Source organism: Lontra canadensis, unplaced genomic scaffold (genome assembly GCF_010015895.1).
Source record: "Lontra canadensis isolate GAN:19392208 unplaced genomic scaffold, GSC_riverotter_1.0 scaffold14, whole genome shotgun sequence".
NCBI lineage: Eukaryota > Metazoa > Chordata > Mammalia > Carnivora > Mustelidae > Lontra > Lontra canadensis.
Genome location: NW_022631008.1, coordinates 27,520,956 through 27,540,951, shown reverse-complemented (window position 1 = coordinate 27,540,951; position 19,996 = coordinate 27,520,956). Strand labels below are relative to the sequence as shown.

Sequence of the window (19,996 nt, the reverse complement as noted above, 5' to 3'; positions counted from 1 at the left end):
TTGAGGCTATCATTCCCCTGAACATTCCCTTGAAAATGTCCATGGCTGCTGACTGCCAAACCAAGAACAAAATTCCCAGCCACATTCTCACCAGCCCCCCACTGCCCTGCGTTCTGGTTCTGACCTACCTTGTCTGTGGCTCGCTTGCTTACTTGCTAGTTTTATTTCGCTTTACCTTCCTGCATGTATCCTACCTTCACAGCAAGCAAACAGCATTATTATTATCATCAGAAAAAGAATAAAGGCCAATCGGTGTTTTGAAAAACAAGGTTCCTCCTTCTTGTGACCAGCTCTACCTCCTGGATCATCCTTCTTGGGCAGAGGCGGTGGTGCATGGATCACAAGGAGGTACTCGTGGTCTCTGTTGGACGGTTATCTACTCGGTTCTCTCCAACCTCTCCATAGGCTAGACCCATCCCTAAGGCGCATCCCCACACTCACTGCTTAGATGTCCTCCTCAAGCCCCTTGGGGCCTGGGCAGGTCCCTCGGGGGCTTCCTCTCTCACCCTGCCTGGTTTCCCTACCTCCCTCCTCTGCCCTTCAATTCTCGTCTTTCACCTGCTCAGGCAGGCTGCCCCTCTTCCCTGGGGACTCTTCTGCTTCTGGGCCTGGCTGGGACCCACTTTGTCTTAGATTACACATGTACACAAGTCACCACCCGTCCTCGCTCTGCCCCCGGGCTGGCCCTTTCCTAAGTGCCGCGGCCCCTAGTGCATGTAGGCTTTAACAAGAACAAAAACCGAGAAAGTTGGGAGGTGTTGCCAACCGGTTAGCTGCTTCCCAGAGGTACGAGCCAAGTCTTCCTCATTCATTTACTTCTTCCTAAGGGAATGGTATATGTGTGTGAGAGCGCGCGCGTGCAAGTGTGTGTGTGTGTGTGTGTGTGTGTGTGTGTATGTGTGGTGTTCCCTTGGGGGAAGGAAAAAAAAGAGTATCGATTCTGTATCTATCATGGAGATAATTTCTCCTAGCCTTGGGTTCTAGAAACTTGGAAAATTATGGTCGGAATGCTGGTGTGAGAGTTTCTTGTGGTTGGATTATCCTAAGTATCTTATTAAAATAGAGGCTTGTGTGGAGCTCTGCGCTTTCCAATTAGAACACCGAACTCGTGATTTCACAGATGTTTTTATTTAGGGAAAAAAATGACTCAATTTCATGAAAACGATCAAGTAAATAATAGTACAGAAATATGGCAAGCATTACGGAGGTGGTAACTGATATCTGGAACCCACGATATGGAGAAAAAAATTGGCCCTGAGCTTCTGCTTTCCCACAAAGGTGCTAGAGTCATTCTGCCCTGTTCACTTTGCTGTCTTCCCCTACAGGTGGCCACAACCACCCCCGAGCAGCCTACCACCAAGTGGTCCAGCCCATCCCTGGAGCCAGTGTGAGGGGCCCGAGGCCTGTACAGAAGGTCGTCCTGAACTACCCCAGCCCCTGGGACCAAGACCAGAGGCCCGCACAAAGAGACCACTCCTCCCCGGGGCTCCCGAGGTATCACTATGACAGGGCCAACTTTCAGACATTTTTTAGTGATGATTTAGAATGATGCCAATGGGACCAAGATGTATCAAAACTCTCCGTTGGTGTGCCACCCAGGCTAGTGACTGAGGCCCACAGAGGAACAGACTCTTTGAGTCAGGAGGAAATGGCAGCTGGTGGTCAGGAATCTCTCCACCAGACACATTCAAGCCACTGGTGACTTGTCAAAATTCTCTTGAAGGAAAGGCCCTTAAGATGCCAAGTGACCCCCCCCCCTTTTACTCTCAAGTCACCTGGTCTTTTAGCTCAGAAATAGATTTTTATTTTTACTGGGACTGACTTCCACCATTAGGAAATTCTTGCTTATATCCCTAGTTTCTACGCCTGTTTAAATCCATGTCTTACTTTGAAATTTTAAATTCAGTTATCTCTCAGTAGCAGTTTTAAAAAGCCCGTTGTTTTCTTTTGTAATACAAGCACCCACATATATGGAGCGCCATTATTAAGTCTTTCCGATACTTCTTTCAGAAAACCATTTCTGGTTTTTCTTGACCAGACCAGCTGTCTAACCTTCAGTCATGTCTCCCCCTCATTGTTCTCCTTCGACTTTTCTTCACATTTTCCTCTTCCCCCTTTTTTTTTTTTTTAAAGATTTTTTATTTATTTATTTGTTAGAGAAAGAGAGAGAGAGCATGAGCACAGGCAGACAGAGTGGCAGGCAGAGGCAGAGGGAGAAGCAGGCTCCCCGCTGAGCAAGGAGCCCGATGCGGGACTCGATCCCAGGACGCTGGGATCATGACCTGAGCCGAAGGCAGCCGCTAAACCAACTGAGCCACCCAGGCGTCCCATTTTCCTCTTCTCTTAATTTACGGATCTAAAATACAGAGGAAGAACTAGAAATGGAACTTATTAATTTAAGAAAAAAATTGAAGAGTAGATGAAAGGTTTGTTCTTGCTCAAGCAGAATTTTTATATACCACTCAAAGTAAAATTATATTCTGTTTTGAGACTAGAATGAGATACAAAGAGATACAAAGATCCTTTTAAAGCAGATTTTTCAGAAATGCAGAAGTGGATAATTAGCTCAGAAAGTTTATTAAAAGAAGAAAAGCCCATTCTATTTACAATGGCAGATAAGGCACATGCCTGCTTTCCCCTCTCCTAAAAAGCCCAAACATTCGGGGTACCTGGGTGGCTCAGTGGGTTAAGGCCTCTGCCTTCGGCTCAGGTCATGATCCCAGGGTCCTGGGATCGAGCCCCACATCGGGTTCTCTGCTCTGCAGGGAGCCTGCTTCCCTTCCTCTCTCCCTTCTTCTCTCTCTGCCTGCCTCTCTGCCTATTTGTGATCTCTGTCAAATAAATAAATAAAATCTTAAAAAAAAAAAAAAAGCCCAAACATTCTCAGATTTTCTTTCCTGACAGAGCCCTTATTTTTTAAGAATAAAATTACTCAGAGTTTGGTGTACCTGGCTGGTTCCTTCGGAGAATCATGTGACTCTTGATTTTAGGGTTGTAACTTCAAGCTCCAAGTTGGGTGTAGAGTTTACTGAAATACATAAATAAACTTTAAAAAAAATGGCACAGAGTTTAAATAACAAAATCAAGACAATGTGATTTTACAACCAGAAAAGTACTCTTGCATAAGAAATATCTACAAGTCCAAGAAAACAAACACAACTTAAGCATCCTTATGAAACATGTCCACTGGCATTGGATAGGGGAGGCAATAGTAATTTTTTAAATAAACATTTATTTCAAAATAATTTTAGATTTACAGAAAAATTGAGAAGTTAATACAGAGGAATTGCTTTTGTAACATCAATTTAAGCCTGCTGTGGTCTCCTTGGATTTATTTTATAATTTTAGGATAATGAAGAATAAGTTTGGATAAAGAAGCTAGTCCTCAGTGATAAATTTGAAAGTGAACCTTGACATAGAAACTTTACTCTGTCGTTAATATCCATGATATTGTTTTTACAGGGAAGTTTTTTAACATTACCAAAGCTTTAACATTTTTTTTTTAATCTAATGAGCAGTTGCCTTCTATTACAACCAAGCAACTTTCAGTATAAAGGAATTTAATGCAAAAAGGATGTGGACCTGGGTCCCCGTTAGATGAGGGTATATCTTATAAGGATTTTTTTTCTATGTATTAGTAAAAATCTAAAATAAAAATAATTTCCTGAAACATTCACACTTCAGAAATATAGTACACTTGGGATTCTGTGTAATTTTATTTTAAGTCCTGTTGCATAAGACTTTCAAAATTTTTCATTACTCTTTTGGGTAAAAATGTAAGTGTATGCAATAATCTATAAAAACTGGGCAGATACACATTGATTTTGAAATCAAAGCAGTTTTGAAAATTTAGAATAGAAAGCCATCTCAAACCTACAACAAATAACAAACATCCACGTTCCTACTCCCTAGATTTTTTTGAAAATGTTAACAAAGAGCCACACATCCTTCAGAGGTTTTTGTTGTTGTTGTTGTTTTTTAAGGAAATAAAACATTACAGACACAGTTTTAATCCCCCTGTCAGAAACCCAGAAACAACTCTAGTTATTTGTAGCAGAAAGGACTTAACACAGGGCCGGGGGGTGGGTGGTTCTAGAATTGTTGGCCATTAGAGGAGCAAGTTTTAGGCCAGGGTTCCAAGAAAGATCCCGGAGTAGCACCACAGAACAGGACGCCAAAGAAGCTGCTTCCTCCGTCCCAGGGAGAGAGGCAGAAGATGAGAAAGTCGCCAGAGAACTCTCCGTTGGAGGCCATGCTGCCATAGTACAATCCAGAATCAGGAAGCCACAGCCACTACAACGACTGGATCCATTCTGTTCCTGCTAGATCTGCACTGACCCAAAATGGATGCCTACGCCCTTAACTTGACAAGGGAGGATGGTCATAGGACACGGGCATGCTCGGCACCTCACAGCAGCACTTTGCAACAGAAACCGCAGAAGTGGCCGAAGCATGGCTTCCATTCCCTTCGGCTTTCCAAATCTCCCACAAGTGTACCTGTCAACCAAAAAAATAATAAAGATGCCATATAACGATGTGGTAGAAACTTCTCTAAGGGGTCTTCAAAATCAGATTTCTCATCTATATATTAGCAGCAACATAAAAACTTGAAGCCTACAAGGCCTTTCCTACCTTCTGATACACGATTAAATGTTACCTATCATGAGTTAAGAGTCCTGTCTTTTTATCTGAATGCCTGTAACACCAACCTTGTATATCACCCATTATACTACTTTCTTTTACTGGTGACCATGTCTGCCTTGTACATACCACTTATCTTCCCAATTAGACAGTCCTTAAATGGAGAAATCAAATTAAGTTCCCTCTTTCGAACCCTCACATGGGTCTTTCCACTCGGCTGCCCGCCAGTCACTTATTGACTCAAATTCAATGAAGCAACCCTCACTTAGGAAAGAAATGGAGGCAGAGGGAAGAGCTAGCTCACTGGCATCTCAAAGACTTTCTGTCCCTCTGGGTTGGCCATTGTAAAAAACGAAAATTTTACTGTAAATGTATTCTTTTCCAGGGACCAACTATATAACCAGCCACCTCATCGAGCCGGAGTTCCTGAGGAGTCTTTGGAGTGTCCTGCAGAACTGAGACCACTGGGTCCCCAGGCTCCGTCCCCAGCTGCTGTCCCTAGACCCCTTAGTAACCTTCCAGCCAGAGGAACTCTGAAAACAAGCAATTTGCCAGAAGAGTTACGTAAGTTGTTTGCAGTGTTGTGTTTTCTTCTTTTTGCCAGGTCTTATACTTTCAGAATACTTGAGGATTATTCTCCCATAATCTTGGGTATTTCTCATATACACAGTGAAATAAATTTTACTTCTTTACTCTTGGCTAAAAAGAGTAACCCGCATTTTGTAGCAATGTTTTTAGTGACCCTGAGACCACCAGCAATACTCACAAAATGCTTACCGCGAGATTTTCTTAAACATATACTCCAATGACAAGTAACCCGAATGCTTCTCTCTTCTAAATGATGCCCTTGAGTGGACTTGCCCCTGGGTAAATTGATTGGATGTCCACGTGGTATTGGCTGGGGACCTAGTGTTTCGCCATAAATTAGCAGCAGCCATCAAGAACGAGGTCATTTCCTGTAGGAATGAGCAATCTTGTTTGGCAAAAGTGGTCTCACATTCTCCATACTGCTTTACAACCAAATGCAAACTAAGCCTTTTATTTAAAGAAACATTCGACTAAGTGTCAGGTGATGATTCTTTTTCCATATTTTGCAGCCAGAACCAGAAATGTTGAACTGTCACCAAAATGTTCTCATATTAAGGTCAGTCAGGACAGTAAGTTCCAGGAATCTTACGAAAACAGCCACTACTTGTGAAATTGTTATATTCTGTTGTGCTTGCTAGAGAAGCTCAGGTAATTTTGAGAAGCCCTTTGCAAATCTGGGTGCCTCTTTGAAACAAACCTGGAAATCAAGCCTTTTTGCATTTGCTAACTCCCATCTGGGGAATCTGTGCTCTAGTCATTTAGGACTCCTAAAGATTTCTGTGGCAAGGATCCACTGTTGTTTATCATTCAAAAAATTTATTTAATCTTCTTAAAGATCTCACACATTTTATTTTATTTATTTTTAAAAAATATTTTATTTATTTATCTGACAGAGATCACAAGTAGGCAGAGCCGCAGGCAGAGAGAGAGAGGGAAGCAGGCTCTCCGCTGAGTGGAGAGCCCGATGTGGGGCTCAGTCCCAGGACCCTGAGACCATGACCCAAGCCGAAGGTAGAGACTTTAACCCATTGAGCCATCCAGGCATCCCAAGATCTCACACATTTTAATTCTGAGTATTCCTGGAGAATGGATGCTGCATCGGTCAGCACCCTGATGTCAGTCTATAGATCATTATTTATCTTACTATAGTCTATAAAGGAGTCCTAAAATTCTTATGTAGGAGTTGGTTGAATATTGGGTGTTAAGGATGGGTTGAGTGCTATCAACAGGACTGCTTAAATGAGTCAGTGTGACCGCCATCCACACTTCTGTTTGAGAGATCTGTTCCAAAGCACCAGAGCCCAAGCACAGATGAATACATACACATTTACATTTTCTCTCTAGCCTTCCTTTCTTCTCCACGCTCTGCCCCAGGGACTTCCTGAGATTGAGCCTGTCCATTGCAGACTAAAAGCCAACACTCAGAGATTATTCATCTCTCCCATCACCGTGCTAGCCAGATAATTTCCCATAAGATTTTAGCACGAGAAAACAGTGGTTTGCATCCTGACTGGGTCAGGCTCGTGGGCACAGTGCCCTCTGTGGCTCCAGGCTGATCTAGGGAGGAGGAAGGGGGTCTGTGACGCTGGGTGCCCCGAGGTGGCATCTCGGTCCTTCAAGCCACTAAAGGTCCTACTAACATTTCTGCTTTCGTGTACCCCATCAGCCTGGACTTTCTTCCACCAGTGGCCTTTCTCCCTCCCGTAAGGGGCAGGAGGGCATAAGGAACCACTTCCTCCCTCTCCCCTAATTGCTCTTGTCAAACAAGCAGAGAGCATCGTAAGATCAAAAGAGGACACTGCTGGGTGGCCCCTTAGCAAGGTTCGGCTTGGCCTGCTGTGAGAGTATTCCTTAGGCACAGTGCCAAGTGTCTCTAAGAAACCGGGAGGTGGCCTCATCTCAAGGACCTGTGGGTTCTGGCTGATGGATTGTATTAATGCATCACGTGGTTTTCCAGCAGCCTCCTTGGTTTGTCTGAGGCTGCCGGCGTTCCTCTTTCCCTGCACAGGGGGCAGTCTGCACCCCCTTATTCAGACCCCCTGCCTCTTGGCCTCTCCTGAGGACAGCAGTTCACATAGCTGCAGGCCTGAGCCCTCAGACCACCCGCATCCCAAAGTTTCACTTTATGATTCTAGAAAGACAGAAAGACGTTGCACACAATTTACAAGCGCTCAGTAAGAGTAATCTGACCAGTTTCTAATAAATGTGAAAAATCTCTCTTAGGGAAAGTCTTCATCACCTATTCTATGGACACAGCCATGGAGGTGGTGAAATTCGTGAACTTCCTCTTGGTAAATGGCTTCCAAACTGCAGTAAGTATCTCATCCCCAGAGAAGGCTGAACAGCTCAAGTGAGTACAATGGGAAGAAAAACAAAGGGAGAAAAGCCATTCGTATAACTGTTGAGGTTTTAAACTGTATTATTTGAGTTACGGGATTGTGAACTGAATGCTTATGGACGTAGGTAATTATTTTCTAGATTTTCAGCTATCCAGAGACTCTGGCACTTCCTTCTTGCATGCTTTTTGAGCAACCCCGAGTACCTTAGAATGGTGTGCATTCACGCTGACCGCAAATGCAGCTTGGCCCCTGGCCTGAAGGAAACGCCAGAGCCTACCACACTTTGGACTTGGCCCTTTTCCACCAAGCATGCCTGCTTTGGCTGGGATTCCTGTGGTGCAGGGGGCTGCAGGCTTCCCCCGGCCACCTGCTTGTTGCATCAGGTCCTACTGCTGGACACTGGGCTGTGAGGCCTGAAGCACGAGGCCTACTGTGCCCAGCTGCCTTCCGCACCCTGACGCGGCTGTTATGCTCCTGGGCGAGGAATCCACGGCCAGGTTCTCAGCTGGTCTAGTCCAGTTCTAGGGGAGGCAGACGACCCAGCCCTGCCATGCGCTATGACCTTGGCCCAAGGAATCTCAGAAGGTACACGCTCCCCAAGTTTCCCTGCAGCGCCTTCCAACAGCACAGCTTCACGTCATGTACGTTCTTCTGTACGATAAATAAAATACCACAGGAGACCACTCAAAGGGCTGGCTTTCCTCAAACACTGAGATCACGTCTTTTCCGTCCCCGAGGCCCCCGGGGGGTATTTAGTGACAGTGAATTCTAGAGAGTGGTGAAATACAAGGAAAATATCTATGAATAGCAAAGTTGAAGGATAAAAAGGAACTACTTAGTAACTAAACGTCCATTTTAATGATTGCTTAGCATTATTTAACAGTTTTTACTGAATTTTTTCTTTATTCTGTAATTTTTTTTTTTTTAATGGAAGTGTCCGCAAGTTTAAGATGCATACAATTTATACATTCCGACTGAGTGACTGTATAGGAACCAACATTTCAATTTCTCATTTCTGGAATAAGAAAGCACTGTGGAAACCGAGACATAAAATCAAATTACAGGTCATAAGGCCAACATCTCAGAAAAGATCTTACTTTTGGATGTTTCCAAATAAGCATACTGATTGCCCTTGGAAAGGAGGACAGGTTTTTAGGACCTTACCAATCAGAGGCTACTTAGAATTTAAGTCTATCCTTGATTCTGATCACCAGGAAGCCTTCTAGTAGAATCACAGAGTCCCACCCTGGACGACTAAGTTACTGTATTGATACATCAAGAGTCCCTAGGTGTATCACCAAATACAGTCAGGTTGAGGCACTGGGGGTTAAGACTTCAAATAATGAATTTGGGGGGAAGGGACACAATTTGGCCTGTAACAGTAGCTGCGTGGAGAAGTTGGCCTGACAGAAGCTGTGGACTTTGGCGGAGATCTGGAGAAACAGTCCAGCACATTGTGCCTCCCAGAAAGCCCACCTCAGTAGCAAGGAATAATTTAGGTCCTGGGGTAACAATTAAAATAACCATTTATTGAGTACCTACTTCAAGCCTGGCGTTATGATATACTTTTCCATGTCCAACTGTTTCAGTCCTTACAACCATCCTGGGAAGTAGGCTTATTAATCACATACTACAAATGAAGATAATAAGACTTAGAGAGTTTCAGTGATGCTTTTAAAATTATACAAGTAGGAAGCACAGAAGCCAAGAGTAGAACCAAGAGTAGATCCCAGCTGTCTGTTTCTTCTCAACCCCGACATTGTATTGCTTCTGTCTCATATGTTAGAAGTGGGTTACCATTCCAGTCACCGAAAGCCACACAGGCTTTCTCAAGATCACCTCATGTGGTCATTGGCCATCTGACATTTTTTTTTTTTTTAAAGATTTTATTTATTTATTTCACAGACAGATTACAAATAGGCAGAGAGGCAGACAGAGAGAGAGGGGGAAGCAGGCTCCTCGCTGGGCAGAGAGCCCGATGTGGGGCTCGATCCCAGGATCCTGAGATCATGACCCGAGCCGAAGGCAAAGGCTTAACCCTCTGAGCCACCCAGGCGCCCCCCATCTGACATTTTAAAGCAGGAATCATCCAGCCCAAAAAGAAAGCCATTCCATTTTGAGTGTTCCATCAGTAAAGACGCATATTCTGAACTTGTGTCTGACAGTTTGGCGTACTCGGGGCACTTTCTGATTCCACAGGAAGAGGAGAGCCAGGCTGAAGAGATCAGGCAGACGTAAACGAGACATACAGTAAATGAAAGGATGTTATAATAATGTGTTTACTGTCCAGTACCACTGGTCACAATGGGGCAGAAGCAGGTGAGGCAAAGACGAGGAAGTCAGCGTGTGGGAGAGGAGAGCAGGGAGGTCTGTGTTATGCTTCCAGGGTGCTGGGGAGTAAAGTAGACAGGGCACGTGAGGAAAAAAGGTAAGGCTGGGTCACAGATGGCCTGGAGAGCTTGCTGAATGGCTAGGACTTGATACGTTTTAAACGGTGGAGTGACATTTAGGACAACTGATCTGAGAGCAGTGTGGCTAAATCAAATAACCCCTCCTCGAGGACACTATCCCTGAGTCACCCATTCTAGTGTATAATCCGTCTTGTAAGCAGGAGCACCTTGTACACACGTACATTACTTTCTGGCTGCAGGACAGGCCAGAGCCCCAGAAAGGCTGCCTTATTTGGTCTTCTGAAAAATAGAAAATAACTGGTTTTTCTCCCCTTCAAATATTCCTTCGAAGACTTGATATTTAATATCAGTCTCTTCAAGGCCCAAGAGATCTGCTTCTTGACTTTCATCATAAACCTTTTCCCACCATCTCAGTAATTGTTTCTGTGACTGTTCCTTGGATTTGCTCCAAGTTTCATCCAATCCTTTTTAAATGCATAGCTCGAAACTGGACATAATACCATAATAATGACCTGGCTAATGCAACAAAAGCACCAGAATTGTATCTTAGTACTTGTACACCATACATTCATTAAAATGTTCCAGGATGATATCATGTTAGCCTTTCAAATTACATATATATATATCTATATGTTGCTGGCTTATATCCAACTTGGTCTACTATGTCTCTCAGATTTTTAAAACAATTATTGTATAGCCAAAGATAGATTTTGATGTGTACCACTATATCCTAATTATGGATATTAAATACTTGAATGCCTACTCATGTTGAAATAGGGAACACTTTAAGAAAATTGTATTTTGTTTTTTAGACTTACGTGTTCCTCCCTGCAAAAAGCAATCGTAATTTTTCCAGTCTTAAATGCATACAGTCTCTTGTGTTTTCTCTCCCTCTACATCTACAGAAAGCTTCTCATTAAGAACCACCTCCCACATCTTTTTCTCGTAGATTGACATATTTGAGGATAGAATCCGAGGCATTGATATCATTAAGTGGATGGAACGCTACCTTAGAGATGTAAGTACAGTCCCAAATTCTGAGCTCGTTTTCTGGCAAAAAAGACAATTCGCCTGTGGAGTTATTTTATGAAAGAAGCCCTGGCAAACCTACCAAGTCCAGAGCTGCGAGAGCCCCCAACAAAGCCTCACTTGTTGGCAACCCTGCAGAGACCTGGAAAGGAAGGATGGGGTCACCCTCGTGGACATGCACAGGCAGGAAATAACGGTCAAACCAGACACAGGTGGTTGATAACAATCAGAGCAAACAGTTTTTTGTTTTTTTGGTGGGTTTTTGTTTTGTTTTTTTTTTTTTTAAACACCAGAATAGGAAAAGAGGAAATGAAGGCAGGGAGTAGGGAGGGAGCGACAGAATTCAATTTAATCCGAGGCCACCCCGAGTGTTCTGCCCGATGGGGCTCCAGAGCTTCCATGGCGGGGCGGGGAGGAGGTGGGGAGGCTGCCCCTGCCACGCAGCCCCCCGCCCAGGCGCCCACTCGCAGCCCTGTGATTTGTTTTCCACTGACAGAATCTATACTGACCACTGGGACACTTTGTGCTTTAACAAGATAGAAATTGATCGCTGCCAGCGTGTCCGTGTCGGCTGCTTCAGCCGCTTGCTTTGGAGGGAGCGGTGGGGGCCGGAGTCGCAGCAGGCTGGGGTTCTGCGGCTTTTCCTTTTGTCTGCAGCCTGACGTGGGCTTTGTGCGGAAGGGGCCCTCCTGCCGGCTGCGCTGAGACGCGCTCGCGGCGGGCGGGCAGGGCGCTCGGGAGTGCGGACCGCAGCTTCCCTGCCGCGGCCGGAGGGAGGGGGCTTCTCCGCCGGGCCCCGCCAGGCTTCCGTCTGTTTAGCAGCGACGCTGCAAAATGGTGGGCCAAGCCGCCTCCCTTTAGGAGCGCGCCCCACCGAGGAGCGGTTTGCTCGCGTCTGAAGGGAGCCGGGAGGGAGACAGCGGGGAGGTGGGGACCCAGGAGCCCGGCCGAGTGGGGGCCTCCGCCTTGCGCTCTCCGCACAGGACCAGCGAGCCAGGCCCTCGGGGCGGGGGCCTGTGGGGAGGCTTGGGGCCCTGCTGGCCGCTTGCCAGCCTGCCTTCCCCAGAACCTCCCTTCCCCGAAACGGACCCCCCTTGACACTTCCGTAAACATGCTTTCTCTCTCATTAACAGAAGACAGTGATGATAATTGTAGCAATCAGCCCCAAATACAAACAGGATGTGGAAGGTGCCGAGTCGCAGCTGGACGAGGACGAGCACGGCTTACACACTAAGTACATTCATCGCATGGTGAGTGGCGAGGGGAGCGCCGCACCCCGCCACCCCCCAGAGAGGGGCGCGCTCTTCTGGGAAGGCCTGTCCTCCGCTGGGGACCAATGGAAGGTGGCGCGGTGATGGGGTGAGGAACCCCGGGCAGGACAGGGGATGTTGCCTCTGGCTTCGGCTGCCTTCGGGACTGTGGGCCAGCGGCCCCATCTCTGGGACTCCGTTCCTATCTGTTGCAAGGGGACAGTCATTGGTGATCCCTCACTTCCGGTTAGATGGCGCTGGAAAGCAGGGCTCTGCTGGCTTGGCTGTTCACCAACAGCTGGGCGGTCCCGAGAGGGGCCTGGGCCAGGGCTGTGAGGAGAGGGGGCTCCCGCATCTGTCCTCTTCTGTCCCCTGGTACATCAGAGACGCAGAGTAGCGGAGTGGAATGGAAAGGACATACGGTGCTGTGCCAGAGGGACTTGGTTCAAATTTCGCTTCTTCCTGTATAGTTGTGGGACCCTGAGCCAACCGCCTAAACCTCTCTGTGCCTCTATGTCCCTAATCATGCAGTGGGTCACTGCTACTTACAGGGTGGTTGTGAAGATGTGATGGGGTCATGTCTGGGACATCTCCATGCTCAGGTCAAGGGAAGGGTTTGTTCTGAGCTCATGATCGATGAGCAACAGTCCGCCGCCACACCCGAACCATGGGGCCTGGCCCAACTAAAGCCAGTGGGAGAAATTTGTGGGAAGTTAGGCTTGCTTGGCATCTGATAGAACATTCTGACGGAAAATAGCACCCAGCTTTGGAATTGGCTGTTTTGTGAGCTAGTGATCTCCCTGCTTTCCAGGATGACAGAGGTGCTGTGGAGACAGTTCTGCTTGACTAGGATGCTGGACTAGGCTTGTGACTTTCAAAATGTTCTGTGGAGTCCCTACTGGGTGCCCATAGGTGCTGGGGGTCAGGGCGGCTCTGGGTCTCCCATCCCACCTTAGCTAGAGCTGGTTTGCCTTTCTCAGGCTTGTTTGTTTACCAAGGATTCTGAGATTTAAAAAGACTTGACAGCTGCTGGACTAGAACTTACAAGTTCCATTCCAACTGGAACATTCTACAAGCGCCTGGAATGGACAGAAAGGATCATAGACTAAGATGGGAATATGGGGCAGGACACTGAAGTGGCCCGGATAGAATAAGTAAGCGGCACAAGGCAGGACACAGGGGACCAGCAGCAGATCTCAGGGGAGGCTGACTTAAGTCCGAGTCTGCCCTGTGGATCAGGAGCCCAGGAAAAAGGCAGAGCAGGTGGGTGGATGGGGCTTCCCCATCTGTCTCCTCTTCTAGCAAGTACCGACCACTTATTTGAGGTTAGAACCAACCGAAAGTAAAGGCCAAGGCGAGCGGTGAAGCCAGAGAGTAAGGCCAAGGAACCAGGGGCTAAGCGTCCTCCCATTCCATCTTCTTCCAGTCTGATGGCCCACGGACAGGCCCAGCACACGGTCACGGCTGGCTGCGGGGGCCGCCGTCCTTTGGCTGGCTGCTGCATGTCTGCGTGGCCCAAAGCACTGGATGTCCTGTCTGCATCTCTAGGAACCTGCCAGTCCTGGGAGCTGACAGCTGGTGTGTGGGAAGGGCTCCAGGTCCCTGCCAGTTCCTGAAGAAACCTGTCATGCTATGCTGGTGTGCGGCAATGCCAGGCAGTGAAACAGCTACCCCCAGAGCTTGTCTGACGGTACCCTGCCAGCAACCAGATTGTCTCCCAACTCAGTTTTCTGGGGACAACAGTGTCTTGGGCCCTTCCTTATCACCGGAGGGGTTCAAGAGGCCAGATAAGAAGACCTCCAGGTCCCCTCCAGGCAGCAGAATCCTCTAGGATGGAGGGAATGAAGAGGTAGCCACGAGTAACTGCATCATAGGGCCAACAACTCCACAAAAAGCCAGTGTCTAGAAATAGGAGAGGAAATCAGCATCCGGTGCGGCCTAGTGGACGAGCAAAACTTTACGGATTCTGGGAACTGGATGGAAGTCTGAGACTAAATCCAGTTCTTCCCTTGTAACTTGTCAACCCTGGGCCCTTCCTTTCACACGTTTGTCCTGGCGATTGGCGTGTTCATGTCACACAGTACACAGATTGTTTTAAAACATGTTTTGGTCCTCTCAATTGTAAAAGACAGTGGTTCTGAGAGGAAAAAAAAACTGTGGTGCATTCGTGTGTGTGTGTGTGTGTGTGTGTGTGTGTGCGCGTGCGCGAGTGTGTGTGTGTGTTTCTGAGGGAGTTTCTATGGTGACTTCAATAACCAGCTGTCACCACCGTCACTTTCTTCTCTGTCCTGTTTTTATTCCCCTGTACAATGAAGACTTCTCGGTGATAAAAATCAATTGGAAGATGAAATACTTGGGAACACATAATTCCTCATCTCCTCGTCATCAGACGACTGAGAGCTTTGTGCTGGTCACAGCATTGGGAAGACACTAGCTCCCCTCAGCTTGAAAATTCTGGGTTTGATAAAGAGTTCTTGGCAGCTAAGTCTTTGGGGGCCACGACAGTGTCAGCGCAAACTGGAACTGTGTGGGGGACCTCTAGTGTGGCTGGCAGAGCTCCTCACAGCGGACCCCCAGCCTCATCTCCCACTCCCTCCCTAGCCCATCCTGTGCCCCAGCCACAAAGCGGTGCTAGCTGCTCCCAACCCCACTGACTCTTTCACAACCTCCATACATTTGCTTATGCTGTTTCCTCTACTGAGGATGCCCTTCCCCTCACCCCTGCTTCCTCTCCCGGACCAAATTCTTGGCTTTCAATATCTAAGTGATCTATCCCTCCTCACTGTCCTTCAAATCACTGATCAGAAATGGATGGCCCCCATTTTGGGTTTCCACAGCAATTTAATTTCTACTTTTCACACTGCATTGTGGTTGGCAGTGTATCCTTCGTCCTGCTCACCAATCTGCTGGCTTTGGGAGGATAGGAATCGTATCAGCAGTGCTCTGATAAACTAGTCTCCACCACCACCCCCCACACAAAAAATAAAGAAATCCTGATTTGTAGCATTTCCCCATTTCCATGGTATAAATACTCTCATTATGGTCAATTTCAAGCTACCAGTGTAAAGTCATCAAACACAGAATTAGGAAGGGATACATACAACTGGCTTTCCTGAGCCGGTACAAGCCAACTTGGCACACCCTAGAAGGTATCCTAATCCTTGAAACCTGAAGTCTAGCACAGAGTGTGACTTTTAATAGGCCTTCAATAAATGATTCATGAATGAGTGAATGGCATGCATGTGTAATAGGGAGACCTTAAAAGCCTCCGTGTGTGGCACTCAAGGAAGTCAGAATAGAAATGCTATGGGGGCTTGCAGGGTCCTGGGTGCCATTAACTCGCCTTCATTCCTGAACTCAAACCTTCAAATTCTTTCTGTTCCAGATGCAGATCGAGTTCATCAAACAAGGAAGCATGAATTTCAGATTCATCCCCGTGCTCTTCCCAAATGCTAAGAAGGTAAACAAATAAGCCAAAAACCTTCCAATTCAAGCTTTGGTGTGCTTGCTATCTGGGCTTCTCAGTGGAAAAGCTGGTGAACTCTGTATCAGTTCTTAGAGATAACAGTGTTACCAGAAAGATCCACAAGTTGTAGCACTCAGCTCAGCAGCATGAATCAGGAAGGTTTTAAGGTGTTATCTGCTGGGCCATCGCTGTCCTAATCGTTCAAACAGCCATTACACACAAAGAAGTAGTTTGTGTTTTAACTCAGGAGAGAAAAAAAGACGGTTCATCTGATACTTCTTATTTCTCATACATAAAAGTCAAGATATGGACAATTTTTGCTGACTGTCCACAGAGGTATTTTGGTGCACAGAGTTCAGCTCTCAAATCTGTAGATGACAGGAATTAAATCTACAGTGTTACCAAAGTGAACTTTGCTGTGGTTTATATGAGGGTTTTTACACCGAAAGAACATTCTAGCAGTTTGGGGCATGGGAACAAAAACCATCTGAAGTCATGTTCCAGGCTTGGCAAGGGGCAGGCAGAGGTGTCATGACTGTTTTGAGACTCAGACCACAGCACCCTGAGCTCAGGCCCAGCTGTACCTGGGAGGATCCCTGAAGGTCAGGACTACAGAGACTTCAGGGGGCTGGAGGCAGAGGCGCCCTGAGATGACCTCAGGTTACAAAGCTCACACCCTGGGCGACAGCGTGCATTTCCCTCCCTCACCCAGGCTCTCGTTGTTCCCACTGCGGGATCTCCTTGCTGGTCTCCCTGTCTATTTTGACCCTGTACTAACCACCCTCCCTTCTGCCATGAAAGAGGAACATCCAAAATGCAGATCTGATCTGTCTCGCTCCAGCTTAGAAACTGTGTCGTGGATTCCGACGGACGCCGGGATCGTATCCACTTTTCTCAGCATGACAGATGAGGCCCCTTAAAAGAGGGCTGTGCCCACTTGCTCAGTCTTCTCTCCCCACCATCTGCACAGGGACTCTATGCTCTGGTCATACTGGACTATCCCAGCGTGCCCTCACACCTGCCCTGTTCTTTCTGTTTCTGTGCCTTTGCACTATCTGTTCCGCCTGCTGGCAATGCCGTTCCCTGACTTTTCTGGGTAGTCAACTCTCACTTAGCCTTCTATCACCCAATCCCTAGATTCTGCTGACCTCTCATCCTCCTTGCCAATATACTAACTTGTTCCTCTTTTGAGCTCTCTTAGCTAGAGTGCCTTGAGCCAGGGGCTTGCGGTTGGGGGTGGAAGGGCTGGCGGGAGCACAGTGATGGAAAAGGAGACCGACTCTGAGTTGGTTTTATTTTTATTTTTATTTTTTTAATTTTTTTTTTAAGATTTTATTTATTTGACAGAGATCACAAGTAGAGAGAGAGAGAGAGAGAGGAGGAAGCAGGCTCCCCGCCTAGCAGAGAGCCCGATGTGGGACTCGATCCCAGGACTCTGAGACCATGACCTGAGCTGAAGGCAGAGGCTTAACCCACTGAGCCACCCAGGCAGCCCTGAGTTGGTTTTATTAATGCTTATGAAACTTCTTCAGACAACCCCTGGTTGCCTGTGCTCGAGGTAGAGTGCTCCCACCTCCTGCCCCTTTGGTACACCACTGCCTAGAAAATAGTTTCTTTACTTCATTTACATTCCATCATTGGGCCGTGAACTCCTCAGGGCAGGAGCTGCATCTTTTCATTTGAGTGTCATCTACACCAGCATGATGCCCGACCTGTCGCAGGTGCTGCTTCTAAGCTTTTTCTGCAACTAGGGATCCCATCCACTCAGAGAAAAACCTAGAAGGCCCTGACTCAGGCCCCTCTACTTCCAGACCTCTCCTCCTCCTCTATCTCACTCACTCACTCATTCATTTGTCTCTGGCCACACTGGCCTGTTGCTCCTTGAACAGGCCAGGCACGCCCCCACCACAGCACCTTTGCACTGCCTGGACCCAGACATCCACAAAGCTGGCCCCCTCCGCTCTTTTAGGTCTTTGCTCATTTTCTCAGTGAAACCTTTCCTAAACACTCCACTTAAAGCCGCAAGCCTTTCCACCCTGCCCAGGACTCCCTCTCCCCGCCTTATTTTTCCCCACAGTATGTATCACCGTCAAACCTACTATATATTTTCTTTATTCATCGTCTGTCTCCCCCACAGAATGTCCACTCCGTGAGGGCAGTCTGGGACGGCACCCTCACAATCCCAGGCTTAGAGTTTCTGCTTTTGGCCTGATCCCAGATCTGGTGGGCTCCTTCTACTGCAGGCCAGATCTGTGTGGCTGTAATGAAAGGATAATGAATTACATCAAGCCCACAGCCTTGGCATACTTCTTCTGAAGCCACAAAGGAATTCACATCACTCTGCGTGACCTCTGTCCTACCCCTTTTATGTGAGGGTGGTGAAAAGCACGTTGAAATGCAAAGGGCAGGTAGCCTGGGAGGCTGACAGCCAATGCTGCGCACATGTGGTTTCCATAATGAGATCTACAGCTTACCCCGAAGCCGGGAGCGTCTCACATGCTAACCCCTTCCAAAAGCCAAACAGCACAACTCCCGGGAGACTGCAGGAGGGCACGCCCATGAAGGGAAGCCATGGAGGTTTGGGAACTGGGCCTGGGATCTGGAATCCAGGTTTCTCTCTAAAGGCCTTCACCCCTGTGCCGCGCTCTCTCCCCTAGGAGCACGTGCCCACCTGGCTTCAGAACACTCACGTCTACAGCTGGCCCAAGAATAAGAAAAACATCCTGCTGCGGCTGCTCAGGGAAGAGGAGTACATAGCCCCTCCCCGGGGGCCCCTGCCCACGCTTCAGGTGGTGCCCCTGTGACCCCTCCGTGCCCAGAGCCCTGGGGTTGTGCCGGTGGGGGCGGCGGAGGGGCGGATCCTGTTCCGACAACACGTCCCCTCGAGGTCCCTCTCAGAGGACCCCTCCCCACCCCGGAAGACCAGTCCTGCAGACCCCTCTTCCCATGGAGACCTCCACAGACCCTGCCTTTCAGAAAGAGGCAGTGGCTGCTCTGTAGTCCCTACATCTGCCCCCCCCCCCCGCCCCAGCACGCTGCTCCTAACAGCCTGATGCGTCCATTCTGGGCCTCTCCCTGTTTAGCCCCTAGATCGTATAAATGACGTTGCCACCGACGACCCCAAACACCCTCCCCTCGCTTAAAGCTACTTTTATGAGTTAGCCAGATGCTCATGGGTCCTCCGATCAGCCTGGTTCGTGTACAAATAATAAAATGTTTACTCTTTTGTAAGATGATGTTTTACTTATCTCAAAGGAAATGGATGTGTGTTAATTCCTAGTGACGCGGGCAGTTGCTTCGGGAAAGCTGCTTGGATGTCATATTAGATAAATGTATCCGACTGGTCTATAGGAGAGGATTAGAGCCAGACAGTTAAACAATCCCTTTTTTAATCTTCAAAGCTTTATTTTTGCAGTAGAACTTTTTGGCAAAACCATTCTGTACAATACACAGCCGTGGTTATAAATATATTCTAAATAGGGCCTGGCTATCCACAGAAGAATATTCAGGAATGGGAGGCAGCAACAGCAGCGGCAGAAGGCAGGCTGGACCAGGGGTTGGTGCCCTTGTCTCGATCCTCCCACTAACTAGCTGTGTGACCTAGAGCAGGTCCTGTCACTTGCCTGAAACCCCGAGGACTCGCTTCTAAAATGACGTGGATGAAAGTATCTTTTGGGCCCTAAGTGGTTTAAGGTCCGGGACCCAAGTTCTAAATACCCAATTGAGGAATGACTGAATTTTCATAATTATATCGCCCAGAGGACAAAACTATGTTTTCTTTTTTAAATTCTCTTCAGCAACACCTTCACATTCGTAATTTTAGAAGCAATATATATCTTGCTCATCTGATCTCAAGAAAACACAAACATAACTATATAATAAATACATCATATATATATATATAATGTACATAAGCTGTAGAGCAAGGTGGGGTGATGTTGGTGGGGCGACACTTATGCCCTAAATAGAAATACGAAGGTTGTTTTTTTTTGTTGGTTGGTTTTTTAGATTTTATCTATTTATTTGACAGAGATCACAAGTAGGCAGAGAAGCAGGCAGAGGGGAGAGGAGGAAGCAGGCTCCCCGCTGAGCAGAGAGCCCGATGTGGGGCTCGATCCCAGGACCCTGGGATGATGACCCGAGCCGAAGGCAGAGGCTTTAACCCACTGAGCCACCCAGGCGCCCCAGAAATATGAAGATTTTAAGGTGGGGCTGGGGGGGGAGAGCTACTGTTCCCTGTTACCTGTCTCTGTCGTCTCGGAAACGAGACCA

General features: G+C 47.4%; 1 protein-coding gene across 3 annotated transcripts in view; it reads left to right on the top strand.

Annotated features, from left to right (window-relative positions):
- The window catches only part of TRAF3IP2 (TRAF3 interacting protein 2), a 47,768-nt gene extending 29,026 nt beyond the window's left edge, over positions 1-18,742 (top strand). For all 3 annotated transcript variants that reach the window (XM_032858332.1, XM_032858334.1, XM_032858333.1), the window contains exons 3-9: positions 1,326-1,494; positions 5,027-5,205; positions 7,453-7,541; positions 10,929-10,997; positions 12,142-12,258; positions 15,644-15,718; positions 18,382-18,742. In XM_032858332.1, the coding sequence (XP_032714223.1) occupies positions 1,326-1,494; positions 5,027-5,205; positions 7,453-7,541; positions 10,929-10,997; positions 12,142-12,258; positions 15,644-15,718; positions 18,382-18,528 (845 nt within the window). In that variant the 3' untranslated portion in view covers positions 18,529-18,742. The remainder of the gene's footprint in view (positions 1-1,325; positions 1,495-5,026; positions 5,206-7,452; positions 7,542-10,928; positions 10,998-12,141; positions 12,259-15,643; positions 15,719-18,381) is intronic.
- Positions 18,743-19,996: the final 1,254 nt, after the last annotated feature.